The following is a 21,930-nucleotide window of genomic DNA, read 5'->3' as shown; positions in this document are numbered from 1 at the left end:
GATTGGCGGTTATACTGGTTTCTGCGAACTGCTCCGTGCTCCACCTCCATTTCCTGAACCATGGTTAAGAGGACGGCTAAAAGCACCTGCTTAACGAAGCTTGCACTCTATTTCCCCTTGATTGTATCCCCTCAGAATGTTATTGAGTCAGTCTCCATGTAACCCCCAAAACCTCATATCCTAAATATGTGCGGGATCTGTAATTCTTTTCTTTCTACTTCATAAAGGACACCCTCAAAAATATATTGGTGTTTTTCCGAATAAAATATCTTTACACTACGTTGTCCGACTGATGGAGATCATCCGCTAAAAAGTATTTATCCTTGGATACCTGCAGATCCCATAGACTGTAATGTACACAATCCTCTATGCAGGATCTCTCTGCCAATTTTAGATGATGTGAACATAACCTTACTCTAGCAAATGAAATGAAACAACGTTCTTTACTGCTCACAGTATGCTGGTAGATGGTCATATCTCTCTGGAGGATAATGCTCACTGACCATTAGTTCTCTTACTATTGACCAGTTACTATGCATGTGTGTAATAATAATAAAACAAAAGATACATATTACAAACTGAATTCTTATTAGGGCTAGTTCACACGTGGGCAAAGGGGCGGATTTTGACAGCGGATTTCGCTTCAAAATCCGCCCCTTTACAATGGTGGTCTATGCAGACCGCCGGGCTTCTTTTTTCTGCTAGCGGCGGGCTGCTGCTAGCGGAGAAAAGAAGCGACATGTCCTATCTTCAGGCGGAAGTTGCGGCGCGCTGGACCGCGGCTTCCGCCTAGTGGCAGCACCCTCCGCAGTGGTCGTGGCAGGCGGGTTTTGACCAGAGAGAGACGCGGGTTGCCGCGTCTCTCTCTGTGTCAAAACCTGCGCAGACGGGCAACGTGTGAACTAACCCTTAGAAATGTTTTATATGAAATATTTAAAATTATCATGGGTTGCTATTGTGACATGGTTTAGTAACCTATAAGTTGGCAATGGTGTATGTCTACGGATGAAACATAAGCAGATGTTATTTTTTATATAATCATTTTTTTATATCAAACTTTAAAAAAGGCATATTATACATACGTCTCCAGAAATTTGCTCAAACAAGTTGCGGAACTGTTTTTCTTCTTCTGTCTCTTGTTGTGGTGGATTTGGTTGTGGAGGCTGAGTGTAAAAAAAGTAGTAACTACATGACTGTGCACATTTATATTGTAACAATATATGCAGGATGCAGTGATATTCTTTCTACTGAAATATGTAGTTATTTCATTTTTCTAGTTCATTCCTGTTTAGTCAATATGATTGAATCAATGAGGGTCTCAGGTACTAAATAATGCATAGTGATACACAGCCAAAAGTGTTTTCTATGGGAGCACATGTAACATCAACATTGTGTTGGCAGAATGTCAATTTACAAAATTTCAAGAAAAGTATGGGGCATACTATCACTGAGCCTGGTCTGAATGCTGAAAAAGCTCGATTATCTTCCAAAACTGATCATCGTGACTGAGGTAGAAATTGTAGTTCTTCTCACAGACCAGTTATCCATTCCAGTTTGTCTGTGTTTTGCTGTATAAGTAATCATTCACTATGTATACTACTGCTCAAACCGACACTCCAACAGTACCACTCAACATGCACTTCACCTTGCAAACATGAAATGAGGGAGTGTGGTGTAAGTAATGGCTTGTTTTCATGAAGTTGGAAGTGAGAGATGGTCCAGTGTGGAGGAACTGGAGGAAGCCAAATCAGCATTGTATTGATGGAGAGACAATTTACAAAATTTCAAGAAAAATGTGGGGCACACTATCAACGTGCCTGGCTTGGCTGCCAGCTGAAAAAGGTGGAATATTTTCTACGACTCTGAAAACAACACTTGAAAGCAATAAATAACCTGGATTATCTTAAAGAGGACCTTTCACCGATTTGGGCACAGGCAGTTCTATATACTGCTGGAGAGCTGACAGTGCGCTGAATTCAGCACACTGTCGGCTTTTCCGATCTGTGCCCCGGGTAAAGAGCTATCGGTCCTGGTACCGTAGCTCTTTACAGTCAAAAGGGTGTTCCTGACAGTCTGTCAGGTACGTCCTTCTCCACAGCAGTGCCTATCGCGCTGTACAGTGTGAGCGGGGAGGAACGCCCCCACCCTCTCTGCTCACAGTGTTCGCCCATAGACGAGTATTATCAGGAGGCGATAGGCACTGCTGTGGAGAAGGACATTCCTGACTGACTGTCAGGAATGCCCTTCTGACTGTAAAGCGCTACAGTACCGGGACCGATAGCGCTTTACCCGGGGCACAGATCGGGAAAGCCGACAGTGTGCTGAATTCAGCGCACTGTCAGCTTTCCAGCAGTATATAGAACTGCCTGTGCCCAAATTGGTGAAAGGTCCTCTTTAACATTTGTTATGTATTTAATGGAAAAAAAAATTCTTGCCCTTATACAAGAAATTTTTCACTAACAGGAGCTGTAGGACCACAGGTCCTTAAAAAGTATGTTTAAATACTCTGTATACAGCAGCACAGATCTGCTCCTCACTCCTAACTATGATTTCTATCACTAATCTGCCTGTAACTGCTTATATATGACTAAATTCTCTTCCTATTCCTAACTATTGCTTGCAATTGTCAGCCTTTCTGAACTGAGTGCTCTGTATGATGCTGTGAGAATACAATAATGGTGGAGAGGTCTAGTTTTTTGTTATGACCTTATATAGTGTATATGACTTCATATATGACTTAAGGTCTATCACCTAAGAGGCTATCAGGTGATGTCAGGGGTTGCTATAATGTCACACAGTGACTCACACACAGAGAGACGAATCTGCATTTATTTGTTTGTTTTTTTTAAAAATCAAACAACTTTAAATATTTAGATCAAACCTAGTTTGTGACAAACCAGCTTGTCCATCTCTAGTTTTGACGACAATGACTATCTAGGTCTTCAACATGGCATTGTAGGTCTCTATTCTGACAGCTACAGTATTTGTTAGTCTCCTTCACTTCAGTCCTGTCTGGTGTGCAGCCATTGAACAGATGTCCAGAGATCTATAGGAAAAGGGTGTGTGTGTGTGGGTGGGAGTTAGAAAAAGGTGTTGCAAAGGAATTTTTTTATGACTGCAGGAGGGCTGCTATTGATGGTTCTGATGGTTTGCAGGCAGTTACCTGAGGGGAGCCTACAGCCATCTCACTAGCCCTACAGGCATGGATTCATGATAATGGAGGGGTGAATGCTGAAGAGGATTCCCGCTAAGCAGACAATGAGGTAGAAGGGGGATCTAGCAGGAAATCCTGCTGTGGGGACTAACTGTGTAAAGAATTTATAGAGACAGTATGCTAACACTATGGGGTGTCCACTATGGAAGCAGAGCAATGCAGCCATCTTTTATCCCACTGGCTCTCTGCTGAGGAAAGAGTGCATGGTGAGGACCAGTGTAAGTAATAGTAGATCCTTCAGGGATTTGGGGGCCTTCCCAGGACATTTCTTCCCCACGGGGCTCAGTGGAGAGAAAGTGTTCGCTGAGGTCTGCCTGTGAGACATGGAACTACAAAACCCGCTTATATCTGCTACTGGCTGCACACTTCCAACCACAGAGTTTTTACAGATAAAGCTTGACAGAAAACAACATTACAAAACCAAAGTCCTCAGTCTAAATGGTGCACATTTTTCAACAAATTTCTAGCTTGTAACATTGTGAAGAATAAAATTAATGAAACACAAATAACATTAATAGATTCAGTAGCAGCTAGTGCTTTTGTCTACCTGTAAGGACCTTCCAAGGTTCTGCAGTACTAGCAGTCCAAAAGGTGAAGTGTCTTTATTGTCACAGGTATGAATGAGCTAATGGTCTGAATATTTCATCTGATTCTCACTGTGGACATTGCCATCATACAAAATAAAAATTCAATGTATACGTAAGCAATGGTATTAGTACTCTTACCTCTGGAACATTCACATTTATGTCACCACTAACATCTCTGTAAAAGATAATAGATTTAGATTTTTAATGTGGAAGGATCAGTTCTAACTCTTTCAAGCATATAGGCTGACACTGGAACCTCCATTGGCAGTTCTGTTATTCTACAAGCACACAAACGGTCTGAACGGTCTGCTTTTCTCACGGCCATTTTGTACTTATGGGGCATCCGTTTATACAGATCCCTCTTAGACTTGAGTCTATTGAAAACTGACAAAAATAGGACATGCCCTATTGTTTGTGATGCATTAAAATAGTTCCTCAATGTTCCTTATTTGATATTTGTGCGGTTTGACAGCAAAAATAATGACGTATGCAATATTGGGCTCCATCAATATCAGGACGTGTCATAGAAAGAATTTTGCACAGAGTTATGAATGAAAGGTATGACACATGAACAGAATCGAACATGTCAAGAAAATAAACAGAGAACCAGCAGAATTCTGACTTTAGGTACAGATGTGGCAAAGACTACCTGAAGATCACTGACAATAATGTCACAAGAACTTAATATCTTATCACAACAAAAGCCACTGAAGAGCTGTTTCCAGGTTAGCATTCTGTGCCACAATGTTGCTAATGTGTTGACTAAAGATCTTTACTTATTCAACATAGTAAAGGACATGTGTTGTTTGAACAACGCTTTAGGTAGGTTTTAGTGCATAAGTGTTCTTTAAAAGCAGATTTAACCTTGGGACCATTTCACATGGCCATGTTTGGGCTGGGATTTACTGGTCCAAAGGTAGCTAGCTTGAACCGATCAACATGCTGAATACAGTATGTGTAAGTACAGGTAAATACACTCACCGGCCACTTTATTAGGTACACCATGCTAGTAACGGGTTGGACCCCCTTTTGCCTTCAGAACTGCCTCAATTCTTCGTGGCATAGATTCAACAAGGTGCTGGAAGCATTCCTCAGAGATTTTGGTCCGTATTGACATGATGGCATCACACAGTTGCCGCAGATTTGTCGGCTGCACATCCATGATGCGAATCTCCCGTTCCACCACATCCCAAAGATGCTCTATTGGATTGAGATCTGGTGACTGTGGAGGCCATTGGAGTACAGTGAACTCATTGTCATGTTCAAGAAACCAGTCTGAGAGGATTCCAGCTTTATGACATGGCGCATTATCCTGCTGAAAGTAGCCATCAGATGTTGGGTACATTGTGGTCATAAAGGGATGGACATGGTCAGCAACAATACTCAGGTAGGCTTTGGCGTTGCAACGATGCTCAATTGGTACCAAGGGGCCCAAAGAGTGCCAAGAAAATATTCCCCACACCATGACACCACCACCACCAGCCTGAACCGTTGATACAAGGCAGGATGGATCCATGCTTTCATGTTGTTGACGCCAAATTCTGACCCTACCATCCGAATGTCGCAGCAGAAATCGAGACTCATCAGACTAGGCAACGTTTTTCCAATCTTCAATTGTCCAATTTCGATGAGCTTGTGCAAATTGTAGCCTCAGTTTCCTGTTCTTAGCTGAAAGGAGTGGCACCCGGTGTGGTCTTCTGCTGCTGTAGCCCATCTGCCTCAAAGTTCGACGTACTGTGCGTTCAGAGATGCTCTTCTGGCTACCTTGGTTGTAACGGGTGGCTATTTGAGTCACTGTTGCCTTTCTATCAGCTCGAACCAGTCTGGCCATTCTCCTCTGACCTCTGGCATCAACAACGCATTTCCGCCCACAGAACTGCCGCTCACTGGATGTTTTTTCTTTTTCGGACCATTCTCTGTAAACCCTAGAGATGGTTGTGCGTGAAAATCCCAGTAGATCAGCAGTTTCTGAAATACTCAGACCAGCCCTTCTGGCACCAACAACCACGTTCAAAGGCACTCAAATCACCTTTCTTCCCCATACTGATGCTCGGTTTGAACTGCAGGAGATTGTCTTGACCATGTCTACATGCCTAAATGCACTGAGTTGCCACCATGTGATTGGCTGATTAGAAATTAAGTGTTAACGAGCAGTTGGACAGGTGTACTTAATAAAGTGGCCGGTGAGTGTACGTTATTTTTCCTCACCTGAAATTTGGGTGATACGTAAATTGTTTGGTTGGCTGGCTTTAGTTATTTGAAAAAGGGCTTTGTGTTATACAGTACAATGGATTCTTACTGTCAACATTTGAAATGTACAATTTTTTTGTTATAATATATATAGTTTTTGGGGTTTTTTTTAGAGAAAATGGTAGTGAGCAGATTCCAGTTTCGATGGCTGTTTAAAAACTGAGATAAGGCTTTGCATTAAATTGTGGATTACAGAAAAGGCCCCAGGAGACGACCCGCAGCTATAAAGCGCTGTGGAAAAAAACGCGGCAGGAACACTTTGCGATTCTTCCCGCAGCGCTTTAAACAGAAAGTTTGTGGAGTTTTCCTCCATGGACTTTTTGTTACAATTATATCTACGGAGAAGCTGCTGGCATTTCCATAGATATAACTGAAATGCTGCAAAGTGCTCATGGGATTTGCAAGAATCACATCCAGTTTGCAGTTACTGTAAAACGCCTCAATTCTTCCAGTGGTGTTTCCGGGTCCAAATTTCGTTTGCTGTGTTTGCAATGGTAAATTGCAGCATTTCTGGGTCATGGCACCCTGGCCTAATGCTAGGGCCTCAGGTACTAAGCCGCAGCCGAAAAAAACGCTGCAGAAAAGATAGCAGTGGAAATGCATTGCAGATTTTTTGCAGAGTTTTCCTCTGCAGAATTTCTGTCTCTATTATACCTATACGGAAAACACCAGCGTTTCCGTAGATATCATTGACGTGCTGCTATTTACAAAAACACAGCAATTTTTTCTACAATGTATGGATGGAGTTAGCCAGAATCCCTTCCACTTTGCAGATACTGTAATACAAAGTGTTTCACAATGTGAGGCCCCGGCCTTAGAGGTTTTAGTTTTTGGTTTGTTTTACTACCCCTTTACTTACAGTATATGGATGCTGTATTATGCGCAATCATTTTTATATAGCCTTACTTAAGTTTTCTTACTTGATGTCGGCTTTCTTTTCCGAGAATATTCTCAGACAAAAGTCAGCTTCTTGGTGCGGTTCAAATGTGGTTGGTATGATCATGTAATCCCCAGGAGGAAGCTTGAATCTCTGTGACACTTCTCTCAAATTAATGTAAGTTTTGCTTCGTGCTTTTGAAGGATTGAACTTGAAAAAATCTTTTGTCACTTGAGAGTCAGATCCAGAAGGAAACTGAAAGTGAAATATAACACATCAGTCCGATCATAATGGAGAAATTAATGTTCCAAAGCATGACCACTATCCTGTATTGTTCCCTTGCTGAAGAAATTTACTGGTACAACTGAAACCATCAATACAAAATGGGGAATTTACTCAAGTTTTAACATAGACGATAGTTTTTGTGCATTGAAAAATTAAACAATTTACAAATTTCATAGGCTGGGCTTATGGACTATGTTACTATGCAATTGTTTAAGGGAAAAAAAATAAAATAATTATATATATATATATATATATATATATATATATATATATATATATATATATATCTTTGTACCATATTAGCCAGTAGATATAAAAGATAAAATTTGAGTCTTCAGTAGTTTATAAGGGGCATGTGTCCTGCCATTTATTGTCTAGTAAGAGCAAGGAATGCCTGGCAATTTTTGCTTGTGATTCCTCCCCCCACTCCAAGTTTAAAATTAGCCCCATACCCTTAGAGGTGCAGGCCAGCTCCTGCGCAGCGAGGATGCAGGAGCCAACCCATTCCGATGACAGCCAGAAGCCTAATGAAGGCTCCCAGGCCTGTCATCGCTATATTACTATTGCGGCTGGTCTATGACCATCCATAATAGTAATGTAGAGAATCTCCCATGGACGGCAATACACTATAAGGGCAGGTTCACACCAGTGCCCGATCTCCGTTATGCGGGTTTCCGTTTTCTGTCGGCAGAAGACGGAAACCGACATTCAGTGTCCGCCGGTGAGCACCCGTGAGCGTCTTCTGCTCTCCGCAGCGAAAATGTTTTTTTTTTTTTTTTTTTTTTTTTTTTTTTTACCAGACACAAAGTCCTGCATGTCCAACTTTGTGTCCGGTTAAAAAAAAAAACGGTTTTGCTGCGGAGAGCTCACCGGCGAACACTTTTCAAACCCATGAATGGGTTTGAAAACTGCCTGCAGGTTTCCGTCTCCTGCCCAGTTTCTCGGGCAGGAAATGGAAACCTGCATAACAGAGATTGGGCGCTGGTGTGAACCTGCCCTCAAAGTAGAAAATTACTGTGTAACACATACACATTAGGTATCCCCATGTCTGAAAGTGCCCGTGTCTACTGAATATAGGGTATCTGCAGTGCTCCTATTCCATTGGGAAGGGGTTAATAGGAGCTCTGCAGATACCCTATATTCAGCCTGGCTGAGTTCCAAGTGGGAGGAAAACCCAGTCCTCAAGCTCAGGAAAGGGACAGAGACAACCAAAACACCTCCTCCCCAGCACCTACTGCACCCAAAAATTCCGGCCATTTTAATTTTTGAAATTTTCCAGTAGCTGCTGCATTTTTCCCACTTGGCTTATACTCGAGTCAATAAGTTTTCCCAGTTTTTTTGTAGTAAAATTAGGGGTCTCGGCTTATATTCAGGTCGGCTTATACTCGAGTATATATATCATAATTACATTCATTTGATTCCTACAACTCCTTCTTGGTGCATTATATATTTTTTGTTAATGAGTGAATATATGTGGAACTGTTGAAAACATGAAGTTATAATTTAGGACATATTTTGGTCATATTATACAAATACTATATTTTGTGAGACAAGAAATACATAAATTCTAACCTGATAAATTGCATATCCTATTGTCAATAAATCAGCTCCCACTTTTTTCAATTTGCGTCTATTTTTTTGCAGCAAAGCAGCAATAAACGTGCACTCATTGTGGCCATCATCCTTCTCTTTAAGGCTTAGCTTTATCTGTGGATTTGTCCAGAAAGTGTCTGAGAGAATAAAATTAAAAAAATATATGAAATTATGTCAAAGATAGGATTAAAAATAAGAATATGAGACAGGTTTATTAAAAATATTACATCTATTTTAAAACTAAAGTGGTACAACCACTACACAGACTGATTTACCACAGCCTGCCACTCTTCTGCTTCGTCCCTGTTTTACCGTATACTCAGCTCTGCTACATCTGAGATGTAGCAAAGCCGAGTATACGGCACGGCAGGGAGGAAACAGAAGAGTAGTACGCTCCCATAGGAATGAATGGACACAGCCGCAGGGAGTTAAGCAGCCGGACACTGGCAAAGTCTGCATGCCGGCAGCTTCCATTCATTCCTATGGGTGTGTGCTATTCGAACAGGAGTTTCAAATAGTACTCGCTCATCTGATACTATGGCTTTTCCCACAATGATTGGCCAGTAGCCAAGCATTGTGGGAAATAACCTCCGACCTTGATCCCGCCAGAAAAGATTGCCGATCGGAATCCGAACAACAATCCCGATCGCTCAACCCTATTCATGAGCAATCTAAATACCTTCCTCTTGTTAGAAATCTCAGTGTGCAGCACTGTTTGCTGCTGTTGCCTTAAGGTTGTCATTGTTAGGATGGCCCGGGGCCTCCACTGAGCTGTGCGGAGGCTCCTGGCCCATTTTGTGTCCAGCTGCTGGATGCTGGTTCCGGTGCAGGGTAGGCTGGAGGCCTCTGCTTGAGTTTGCAGAGGTTCCGGTTTTCCCTTGGCGCCTGGAGCCAGCACTTCTGGGGTCAGGGGGATCAGTTGCGGGCCTGAGGCTATTTAGGCCTCATTCTGGTCTTGGCCCACCGCTGGTTATTCATTTTACTGCAGCATTGGCTCCCTAGCTATATCTCCCTGCCTGTCTCCTGTCCCTGCTATTCCTGAACACCCTGCATGTGTATGACCCGGCTTGATTTACAGACTTCTCCTCTGTGATCCTGATTTGGCACCTTCCTGAACTCCTGTGTATGACCTTTGGCTCTCTCCTGACCTCCCTTTTGGATCCTGATTTGGCTACTCCGTTTACCTCCTGTGTATGACCCAGCTGCCATGACTATGCTTCTGCCTCTGCCTTCTGCTACCAGGTGACCTCAAGTTATCAACTCGGCTTGCTTGACCACAAATTGTTCTTCGGATATCTGCGTGTATCCCCTGGATTACCTTCCTGCTCATCTTCGACTCCATTCCTTCCCGCTGTCTTGGACTTCACTCTAAGGTTAGTATCTGGGTCCTTCTGAGTCCTCATTCTTGGGGTTCGCTGGATGTGCGTCGCTCTCTGGGCAGTTGCGGATCCAGGCTTCGGACTTTTACCAAGTGCAACTCCACCATCAGGAGCTCTGGTGAAGAACTCTGGAGCCTGGCTCTGCTCCGATTAGGAGAGCGAGGCACACCCACGACTGTTTTTGCCTCAGCGCTTGGGGATTCTAGTTGCCCAGGACTTACTGAGTTTTGTTGCATCAGGTTTTCTAACAGTCATGCTGACATGAGAAGCTTTCTGCAGCTATCAGAACTCTGAGACACTGAACCTATCATCATTTGAGGAGGGATATTTAAAGATTGTTCCCAAATCCCCATGTGCCTGCTAATAGTTGTTACTTATTAGTGATGTTCCTGTGCTTTGATCAATTCTGTTGATTTGCTGCATTTATGAACGTTGCTTGTTCACTAGATATTCACTTGATTACGGATTTTGGCTTTGACTGTTAACTCTCGGGTTTGACCTCAGCTTTATCTCTTTGATTATGCTCTCCTGGTTTGAACTGCCTTGTGAGTATTGTTATGGGCTCTGGTCAGTTTAGTAGTGCATCTATCAACTACACTAAGATCATGAGGTGATAACCTGGAACCAAATTCAGCTCAAGTCCAACCGACTTTGCTTTGGGTAGCCATAGACTAGATTCACATCTGTGCCTGGTCTTCACCTGGGGATTCTGTTCCCCATTCCACTTGTAATATGCAGGGAGAAAAAGCAGTGCAAGCAGTGCTTTTCTCTCCGCATTTTTCGCCCTTTTCCGATGGAAACCCGGTGGACCCCATTATAGTCTATAGGATTTGTGGGTTTCTGGAAATAACAGCTTTTTTAAGTGGATTAGGTTTCCGTTCAGGGGGGTCCCCAAGCGGACTGCACCCCCCACTACATCCGAACTGAAACCCAAACGCAGATGTGAACCTAGCCTTAGTCCTATTCCAGTAGGACTAAGTATTCCAGTACTGTGTGAGATTTAGGTAGCTTGTTCTACTGCTCTCTGGTATCAGACAGTTTCTACATCTTGGAAATTGCTCTTATTGTAACTCCATAACAGGTCCACTGTCTACCAGTCCAGCACTGTAAACTAGCTTTTTGAACAAGGCTTTTCATGTTGATGACCTATGCTCAAGATGGTTCATTAATATCAGATGAGTGAAAATCCACACCCATCACCCCAACAGCTCCATCCTGAAACTTTATCAAATTATTTAGTTTAGATCCCATTCAAGTGCTGTGATAGTGGGGCACAACTACTACACAGCGACAAGAATCATCTGCGTTATGCCACATCCACTTTATAGGCCTGGTGCCGCATCTGCTGAGAGCAGGTGTTAGACTATGAGCAATCTGATGATGACCTATCCTTAATATAGATCATCAACATGAAAAGCGCAAAAAAAAAAACCCTTTTAACCTTATGCCAGAATATTTTTTTACTTTATGTTGCTTAGGGATAGGCAGAAGTTTTGCAAAAAATACAGCATATTTATGTATAGGTTATTTATATCAATACATATTTAAATATTTCTAATAATACATTCTAATAAGCAGTATTTCATGTAATAATCAGATAAATATATTTTTAACAAATGACATGCCCTGTCTAGAACAACTGAAAGCCTATGGATTACCTAGAAAATTTCGGCATCCACCAGCAGTAGAACCCCTGACCCAGCTTCCTTGATGAACTGTCACTTCCCACTTATTTTCTGTGTCATCATCTAATGCATCAGGGGTCAAGTTACAAATTTCGACTTTATCAAAGTATCTCTTGAAGTCCTCAAATCTCATCCTACAGAAAAATGAATGGAAATGTTAGAGTATCTGTGTATTTATAGCAAATTAAAATACAACAATAAAAAATAATGTATAGCAACAGGTAGAGCTTTTCCTTTCAAGCAGTTGATAAATAATATTGAATCTTTTGAGACATCTTTAGCCTCAATATACAAACAGGTTGTAATCAATAAAGCCTGGCATAAAAAAAAAAAACAAGCCTGGTAAAAAAAAAAAAAAAAAGGAAAAATCTTTAAACAAAATAATTTTTTCCTTTATATGCTAACCTCACTTTTTAAAAACTGATGTAAATAATGGTAAATCTACCTGGGTTAATATCTGGAATATAGTACATCTGACTAACTACTGCACAAGATACAGACAGAGATGTCCCCAATTTATTAAAGGGGTTGTCCCATCACAAGAATCCTATGTATACTGCTAGTTTATGTGGATTTAAGACTTTTTCTAAATACATTGCTTTATCAAAACTGTTTTGTTTGGCCTATCTTCATTTATTCATTTCATTGTTTACACTGCGTTTCTATGACCACGGGGCCCATGCTGAGCGTATCTGCTCAGTCCCCAAGTGACATAGCTGCCTGCTCTCAGGGAGGGACTGAGTGCTTGGCAGCAGCTCTGAGCTGTTTATGTCTCTGCCACAGACAAGTAACGGAGCTCCTCAGATAGGGGAGGGGGAGGTGAGTGCTCCGGGATTTCTGAGCTGTTTTATCTCCTACTCTTCCACTTATCAGTTGGTTTAATTGAATTTGACTGATAAGGGCTGAGATAGGGAGTCCGGTACCTCTGTATGTATTGTAAACTCACTCAAATCCAGCTCTGCTACATCAGCTTCATACTGTGGTAATTCATTTACAACCAATCCCTCATTATTGACTGCAAACATAGCAGATAGCAGAGCAAGTGAAACCCCACCCACCAATGTACCAAGAAAACCAGGAAGTGAAGAGAACACACAGCATGCAGGTTGGTGAACAAGCGAGATGGGAATACCCCTTTAAGAGGCGCATGTTTTTTAATTAGGTGGAAATCATTCTAGCTACTGTGAAAAAGCTAGTGGCCCCAGGCTACTAAATCAACCAACTCACCATATGTAATTGGCAGGTTTAATTTCACCAGCCCCACCTAGCTATGATTACAACTAGATCTGTTTAATCTAAAAAATTCTGAAACTTAAACTTAAAACCTTCCCAGGATTAGCCAGCTGGCCATGGATAAGAGCACACTGATAACTCATTCTTTTGAGGTCACAAAACAATGTGGATGAATATATAAGAAACTACAGGCTTCACAGCAAGAAAGACACTGGTTAAAAATGGCATCCATGGGAGAACTGCAATGTGAAATCTCCTGCTGAAGAAATTGAACACAAGGGCCATCTTACATTGATCAAAAAATTGACCTTCAAGACTTTTGTGATAATATTATCTGCACTCAATGTTGGAACTTTTTGGAAGACATGGGTCATATTACATCAGGAATACAGCTATTACTTTAGTTCACCCTAAGAACATCATGCCAGTAGTCAAACTTGGTGATAGTATGATGGTCTAGGACTGCTTTGCTTCTGCAGCCAGTACCTGGCGATTGGTAAGAACTGATTAACTGAGTACTTTTGTAAGGGGGAAAATAATTCATGGTATTGTTCATTTGTCACTTTGTGACTTAAAGCATATGCAGTTGGGTTACGCAGCAGGACAATAATCTAAATCACACAAGCTGGTCCACTTCTGCATTGCTCAAAAGAAACAAAATGGTTTTGGAGTGGCCAAGTCAAAATCCTTTTTCCCATTAAGATGCTGTATTGGCAGTTTACGCTTGAATACCCTCCAGCATAGTCAAATTAAAACAATTCTGCAAGGAAGAGTGGGCCGAGATTCCTCCATAGCAGTGTAAAAGACAGTTACTAGGTTTAGGGTGCCAATTATTTCTTCACATGGGTTATATAGGTTTTCAATAAATCTTCAATAGAAGGAATGATCATTTAAAGCGGACCTTTCACGTCCTCAGGGCACATGAGGTGTAATATACCACTCGAAAGCCGACAGTGTGCTGAATTCAGCGCACTATCGGCTTTCCTGCTCTGTTCCCCTCGCTGAAGAGCTATCAGTGCCGTTACCATAGCTCTTCAGTGTCAGAAAGGCATTTCTGACAGTCAGGAACGCCCCTCCTCACAGTAGCGTCTGTTACGCTGTACAGTGAGAGGGGACATTGCTTACAGCCCAACCAAGATGCTGAGAAACACCTCCCCACTCCTGACAGTACTTGTCCATAGACTAGTATTGGGAGGAGGGGGGGGCGTTCCTCACTGCTCAGCATCATGGCTGGGAGGTAAGTAACGCCCCCTCTCACTGTACAGTGCAATAGACGCATGTTACATATTACACCGCATGTGCCCTGAGGACGTGAAAGGTCCTCTTTAATAGGTGGATTTTGTGTTTACATATTTTATTTTCATCTCATATTGAAAATTTTAGAATGATCTAAACATTAACTGTGAGAAATTAGCCAAAATAGAAAGAAAAAAACCCCATTCTATATCCATTTCCTTATTTACAATGTGGAGATCTAAACTGAATCCTATGTTTGACATGAAGTTTTAGAAGGATCTACAAATGGGTAATATTCCATTTGAATCACAGATTTTCCTCCCTTTATACACACTAAAATAATTTTGGTTTTAATAGCTGCTGCTTGACATTGAAAACTACTGCTTATCTAAGTCTTTCTCTTGTTCTGTTATCCCCAGCTTTATACCATTTAATGCACATATATGCACAAGTAATGTTATTACTGAAGCCTAGGTTCATTACTTCACAATCATCTACCATATATTCCTCCATAGATAAATCTTATCTTGGGCTTTCTGTAATATTGGTTATGTACTAATCTTGAGTTACATATATATTGTTTGTACTTCTATAAATACTGCAGCTGATTTTCAAATTCTGCTGTTTGGCATTTGAAGAAAAAAGAAAAAATTTATATTCACTAATACGACAGTTTAATGTAATTCTAGAGATCTGTCATCACTTTACAACTTAAAAAACTGATGTACCAGAATTCACCATCATCCAGTGATGTTTGACTAAGACGTTTTCTCTCTCCTGGGTCAATAGAGTTCCATTCAGGAGCACTGCAATAAAATGATGAAGTGTGAAAAAGGAAGTCATTAGGAGATTCCCACATGTACTGTATTACTCAACTAAAAGACAGACTTACTTGTCACTCCATGGTCCATTCCATTCAACTTGCCCCCAAGGGTTTCTCACTCTAATGAGTTGTACCTTTTGTCCTTTATAATTCACCTATATGGGTCATACAATGATATAACATGTAATAATGATACACTGATATTATATGTAGATGCAGGTGTGGTCATCACAGCCAGGCTGGCCATCGGGCAATTGTGGCAAATGGCAGATGGGTTGGTGTCCTCTAAGTGCCACTCCCCCTCTGGTATGTTTCTCAGAGCAGTGCAAAGATCCTGAACTACATACCTCCCAACTTTCATAGGACTGAAAGAACAAAATCTTTGAATTTAGGTACATGCCCTTCCTCCAGACTCTCCACCTGTGGTTATACCCATTACCATCCATGTCCCTTTGTTCTGCTACAAATTACAGTGTCAATTTAGTGACCCTGGGATAGTATCATGTGATCCCAGAAATATCGTTCATTTCCAAAAAGTTACTTTTTTTCACATCCCTTCCCCCCCAAAAAAAGTTGATATAAGCCAACCAGGACATTATATGTAACACAAAGTGGTGCCACCTGAAAGCTATGCAAAGAGTAAGTCCCCACCTTGTTGTGATGACAGAAAAATAAAAAAGTTGTTTTGAAAAGTGAAGAGGGAAAACATAAAAAAAAAAGCTTCCACGCATTATCACCCAAACCATCTGCATCATTAAAGGGTCACTTTAACTTGTGCACATGCAACTCACCAAAGATGGCAACATGATACACTTAACCACTCTTATTTAATATACACTTGACACTGCTAACCTTGACCCCTGATTATGTATGCACTAAAAGAAATATGTAGGCTTTTGATGTAGCTGTGATTTTCTGTAAACTGAGCACGCCAGAGACTACTGTGTATAGGAGAAATTAAAGTCTGTATGTGTCTAATAGGTGGGACCTCTAGGGGAATATACGGTAAAAACCTGCCCTTTTGCAATTTTTTATATTTTTTTCGTGGCACTTTTTTATGGCATAGGGATATTCTAACATAATTTTAAGACAATTAGAAATTTCTATAGTTTTTTTTTTCCGGAAAAATCATTTTAATTTGTGTCAACATACTCCAAGACACATAATACATTTTCATTGACGTAGCAGCTTGAGAGATTCTTTTTCTCTGGATATCTTTAGTTAATTTTGGTACACTGTAGAGGTGCCTAAATTTTTTCGAGCAGTTTTATTATTTTTTGTTTTTTAAGAAGTGAGATAAACATCAATTCTAGCATCTGAATTTTAAAGTTTATTACATTAATCATGTAAAATGAATAACATGCTAATTTTATTTTATGAGTTAATTTTGGATGAGGCAATGTTTTTGGGTTAATTTTTGGATGAGCATGTTTTTTTCTTCATTATCAAGAGAAAAAAATCAATCAAGAGAAAAGCCACTTAGGTGCTGCGTTCAATAGAGCTGCAAGTGTATGCATCTCCCACTTCAACCAGTGATTAACTATGGTTCTACTGGAGCTACAGAAATGATCTTAACATAAGACCAAGATTGCAACTCTAGGAATTAGAGCCATTTTAGCAACTTCTCCCTGCTCAGGCTAAACTGGTAGTTATTTGTGCAAAGTCCGAACAAGACCCATTCAAAACAGTTACATAATCAAAAGGTTGAAAACCCTTTGATCAGTCAGTGTACCAATAACAAGAATGGGGATCCACTGTATATGGGACTGACAGAAATAGCACAGTAGCAGATGTATTTGTGCCAGAAATTGTAATTTCTTTTCTCTCCACCTGCACCACACTCAACATACTTTGCCTCTTCAAAATTATGTACTATCTCACATGGCAGTGTCCTGTGGTTTGCATTGTGTTCTCCCTCTCCTAGTTCTGCAAATCTAACTATCGGCATTTTGGAGAGCCAACATGTACAGTAGATTAGTACTGTAATTTAAGGGAATGTTCACACAGAATTTTTTTGCAGGCGGATTTTGACACGGAATCCGCCTCAAAATCCTCCTGCAAAAACATCTCCCATTCATTTCAATGGGAGTCACTTACTTTTTTTCCCGCTAGAATTTTTTTTCAGCTAGCAGGAAAAAGAAGCGATATGCCCCATCTTCCTGTGGTGTCCGCGGCTCGAGACTTACTCCTGCTTAGACCCATTCGGGCCTAATTAGGATGCACTGCATCGGCATCCCATTGCGGCTAACCGCATGGAAAAGTAACACATTAGAAACCTTTTGCGCCATGTGAATTTACTCTAAATGTGCACATATTGGTCAGTGAGAACACTTCACAAAATGTAATTGCCCATATAAACCATTTAACATTTATGGGAAAGGGCATGGCTTGAAGATTCAATCAAACTATAGTACAAATACATTAATACAGCTGATGAAATTGATACAAGCAGATAAATCACTTGGTATGATTGATATTTTTGCATATTAGAACTGCGCTTTTTTTTCCTTGTTGGGCATCACTAGCCAAAACATCACCATCTGTGTTGGGGTCCATGTCCAAATTGAAATGCTGCTAAATTTACCATTTATTTGTCAACTGAAACTGAAATTGACACAACCAGATAAATCACTTGCTATTCCTGATATTTTTGCATATTAGATGCAAAAATTGTGTTGGGGTCCATGTCCCAATTAAAATGTTGCTAAATTTATCATTTATTTGTTTTCTGAAACCAGTATAACAATAAAAAGAAGACATAACATACCAATTTTGTTACAAAACCAGAGATTAGTGAAGACAGGTCTGTCACTTCACTTAAATCTGCCTCTCCAGCTGTACCTCACCAACAATTGGGGGCTTATTCACATGTGATACCCAATTTAGGATTACGAAGTGCTGTTCTAGATTAAAATTTGAGATGGGTGAACCTCTCAAGATTCATTTTGTGTTTGGGTTGGGCGGCTATGGTTCCCAAATGGTTTCTGTACAAACCACGCTTTAACGTGGCTTAAAACATAGTGTACAACACTCTTCGGCTTCTAGGAACCTATCGTTCCAATTTCTAGCTTTCTAAGGTAAACACAGTTGAAGTTATGTCAAAGTGAAAATGACATTTTTATACTCTGGGGTCCCTTAAGACCCCAGAGTATAATAGATGGAAACCCAAGAGAGGTGTAAAAAAATAAAGAAAACCAACATTAATACTCATGTTCTGTTACCTTTCTTGGGCCACCTTGCAGCGACTGGCATTTTCTTTGTGATATCCAGCGGTCTTCTGTGACATCATTGGCCCAGGGGTAGCGGCTGAACCTGGACCAACAATGTCACAGAAGAGCACTGACCACCAAAAGAAGGCCCAAGAAAGGTAACGGAAAGTGAGTATGAATGGTTTTTTTTTTGTTTGTTTTTTTGCCACCTCCTCTGGGATCTAAAGCAAATGAATTTGGAACATTTGGGAAAACCTGGCTTGGTTCAAGCCAATCTGACCATCTCTAATTAAAATGTCTGCAAAGATTTCTTTCAGCACAAACGATTACATATTGCAGCCTTTTGTGCTTCAAACCGTTCACCTTCTCCAGCATTATGCATTGTTTATTACTCTACCTGCAAACTATAGTCAGCAAATATATGCAGAATTACAGTTAAAAATTACTTGAGTTTTATATTCTAAGATACTTTATTGAAATATGTGGATAAAAAAACTGTATATCCATACCGTATCCAAACCAGTTATAGAGTATGCATGACCTTTTACAAGTCCTTGGGGGGTTTTAGCTTCTGTTTCAGCAGAATTTGTAATCTGTAAATATAAGAGACATTTAGAAATTTTTCTAGCACTTAACATAGACATTTTCATTGCTGCCAGTGGCTTTTTATTTTGATGTTCAACCAGCCTGTTGGTTTAAAACTTGGATCATGGGTACTAATAGTTATTTTTTTATACTTTTAATTTTTTAAATTTATTTTAGTATGTATTAACCCTTTTCTCACCGAGGACATCAGCTCTATGTCCTCCCAGGGTGGCACCACAGTAGTGGTGACAATTTAGAGCCCTATATCTTTGGACTGCATGAAGATATCTTGATGCGTTAAAATGCATTTTAAAGAGGCGAATGTCATCTTTAAAATGATACCAAGCACTTGATGATAGAATTTATACTTTTGGTGCAATCACTGTTGAAAACGCTATTTGGCATTGAGATCCAACAACAGATCTCAATTCCCAACAGCGTTTTAAAAGTGAATCGCTCCAAAAGTATAAGTTCTATCATCAAATGCTATAATGCTAGTATCATTTTAAAGATGAGATTCTCCTCTTTAAAATGCATTTTAACGCATCAAGATATCTTCATGCAATCCAAAGACATTGGGCTCTAAAGTGTCCCCCCTCCTGTCTAAGCAAGCAATTTAAGAACTGTAAAAGGAAGATGAGGGGGAAAGGAGGGCTCCTGCAGGGAGCATAGAGACAGAGAAGCAATCTGACCTTTGTGCACAACCTGTATGTGACCCCAGGAGGGGGGGAGAAGGGGATTCAGTCCCTATTTCCCCCTCCTGTCAATCAGAGTGCATACTATACTTTTGCGCTCTGATTGTACAAGTATAATGTAATTCCCCCATGAGCTTTACTAGTGGGGTATTCTTATGTTATACCCCCTGAACATAACCAGAAAGTTTATTCGCGCTGTGACCCAGGCGCACCAAACACTTACACAACATATAACAAAATCATGAAAAAAGTTTACATTTCACCCAATCCCTGTCCTGTCTATGCCTGATTAGATAAGGACCGAAGTTCAAATAAGAATCACCGCGCTCGACCAATTGTTCGGACAATGCTTTAATTCGAAAAATGGAACACAACGCGTTTCGGGCTTATGCCCTTTTTCAAGTGCAACAACTTATCTCTCGTTGGACTGGATGCTTCCAGTCCGACGAGAGATAAGTTGTTGCACTTGAAAAAGGGCATAAGCCCGAAACGCGTTGTGTTCCATTTTTCGAATTAAAGCATTGTCCGAACAATTGGTCGAGCGCGGTGATTCTTGTTTGAACTTCGGTCCTTATCTAATTTTGCTGACACCAAGAGTGGTACGGATCCTGCAGCCTCAAGAACTGGGGTAAACCCCCCCCTCCATAAGTGGTTTACAAGTCTATTAATTGGTTGTGATATACAACCATTAAAGGTGAGAAGCTCTCTTATTACGCACATTTCCGTGAACTTACGGTACCTCACTATGTGCAGCTCGGTGCTGTCTCTGTTTCTTTGTTTACCTGTCTATGCCTGAGCTTTCTAGAGTAAAATACACCTGTAGCGATATCCGTTACACGCTAAAATAATAGTAATAACGATTATCACTAGAGATGAACGTATAGTTTGCTAAAATTTTTACAGGGGGGATGGAAAATAATATTTTTATGTAAAGTCCTATTTAATTTGCATGCACAATATGGGTTGGCGCATTTCTGTGATTTTGGCGATTCTTTAACACCCGTCCCTGTAAATATATACATGTGTGGTATGTATAGTCCTATGAAAAAGTTTGGGCACCCCTAACCATCAACCTTAACTGAACTTGAATTGTTTTGTAAAGAGGAATGGTCCAAAATACCTTCATCCAGGAACTGATTAAAAGCTACAGGAAGCGACTAGAGGCGGTTATCTTTGCAAAAGGAGGATCTACTAAATATTAATGTCACTTTTCTGTTGAGGTGCCCATACTTTTGCACTGGTCAAATTTTGGTTTAATGCATATTGCACATTTTCTGTTAGTACAATAAACCTCATTTCAATCCTGAAATATTACTGTGTCCATCAGTTATTAGATATATCAAACTGAAATGGCTGTTGCAAACACCAAAATATTTAGAACTAAAAATGATTAAGATTAATAGGGGTGCCCAAACTTTTTTATAGGACTGTATGAAGTCACAAATTGCAGTTTTTTTAGAAAGTACATTTTGTTTGCAGAAAGGGATTGCTTGAGTCACACGTTAGTGGCAAATTTGAATTTTTGTGCATTCTCTGTTTGCTGCAACGCTGCATGAAGTTGGTTGTATATATGAAACATTAAGTTGTGTTTTTATATACGGTATGCTGTGCAATCTCAAAAAAGTTAGACTTTGGTGTCACAGTTTGCTAGGTGCAGTATAGATTTTTAACATATTAGTGAATAACAGCAATATCTTACTTGTCTTCCTTATTAGGGTTTTTGGGAGTACGAGCTATTGTTGTAGTTGATGTTTGCGGTACATATAGTATAAATACACATTGTATACACCATAAGTAGAGATGAGCGAACAGTGTTCTATCGAACACATGTTCGATCGGATATCAGGGTGTTCGCCATGTTCGAATCGAATCGAACACCACGTGGTAAAGTGCGCCAAAATTCGATTCCCCTCCCACCTTCCCTGGCGCCTTTTTTGCACCAATAACAGCGCAGGGGAGGTGGGACAGGAACTACGACACTGGGGGCATTGAAAAAAATTGGAAAAAGTCATTGGCTGCCGAAATCAGGGGACCTCCATTTTAGACGAATAGTGGATTTCAAATCCGGGTCATATGAGAATGTGAACTTTGTGACTATGAGACAGGGATAGCTGTACAGGCAGGGATAGCTAGGGATAACCTTTATTTAGGGGGGAATGTTATTAAAAATAACTTTTTGGGGCTCTATCGGGTGTGTAATTGTGATTTTTGTGAGATAAACTTTTTCCCATAGGGATGCATTGGCCAGCGCTGATTGGCCGAATTCCGTACTCTGGCCA

General features: G+C 40.6%; 1 protein-coding gene across 1 annotated transcript in view; it reads right to left on the bottom strand.

The window, feature by feature from the left end:
• Nucleotides 1-21,930, bottom strand: part of CAPN9 (calpain 9) — a 96,779-nt gene that overhangs the window by 21,381 nt on the left and 53,468 nt on the right. Inside the window, exons 6-13 of the mRNA XM_075267773.1 lie at nt 18,881-18,964; nt 15,232-15,317; nt 15,068-15,145; nt 11,844-12,004; nt 8,786-8,943; nt 6,972-7,183; nt 3,940-3,976; nt 1,083-1,163 (exon numbers count right to left, since the gene is read on the bottom strand). Coding sequence (XP_075123874.1) covers nt 1,083-1,163; nt 3,940-3,976; nt 6,972-7,183; nt 8,786-8,943; nt 11,844-12,004; nt 15,068-15,145; nt 15,232-15,317; nt 18,881-18,964 — 897 coding nt within the window. The remainder of the gene's footprint in view (nt 1-1,082; nt 1,164-3,939; nt 3,977-6,971; nt 7,184-8,785; nt 8,944-11,843; nt 12,005-15,067; nt 15,146-15,231; nt 15,318-18,880; nt 18,965-21,930) is intronic.

This window comes from Leptodactylus fuscus, chromosome 3 (genome assembly GCF_031893055.1).
Source record: "Leptodactylus fuscus isolate aLepFus1 chromosome 3, aLepFus1.hap2, whole genome shotgun sequence".
NCBI classification, from domain to species: Eukaryota; Metazoa; Chordata; class Amphibia; order Anura; family Leptodactylidae; genus Leptodactylus; species Leptodactylus fuscus.
Note: the sequence above shows the minus strand (reverse complement) of the source record. Positions and strands in the feature narration are given on the sequence as shown.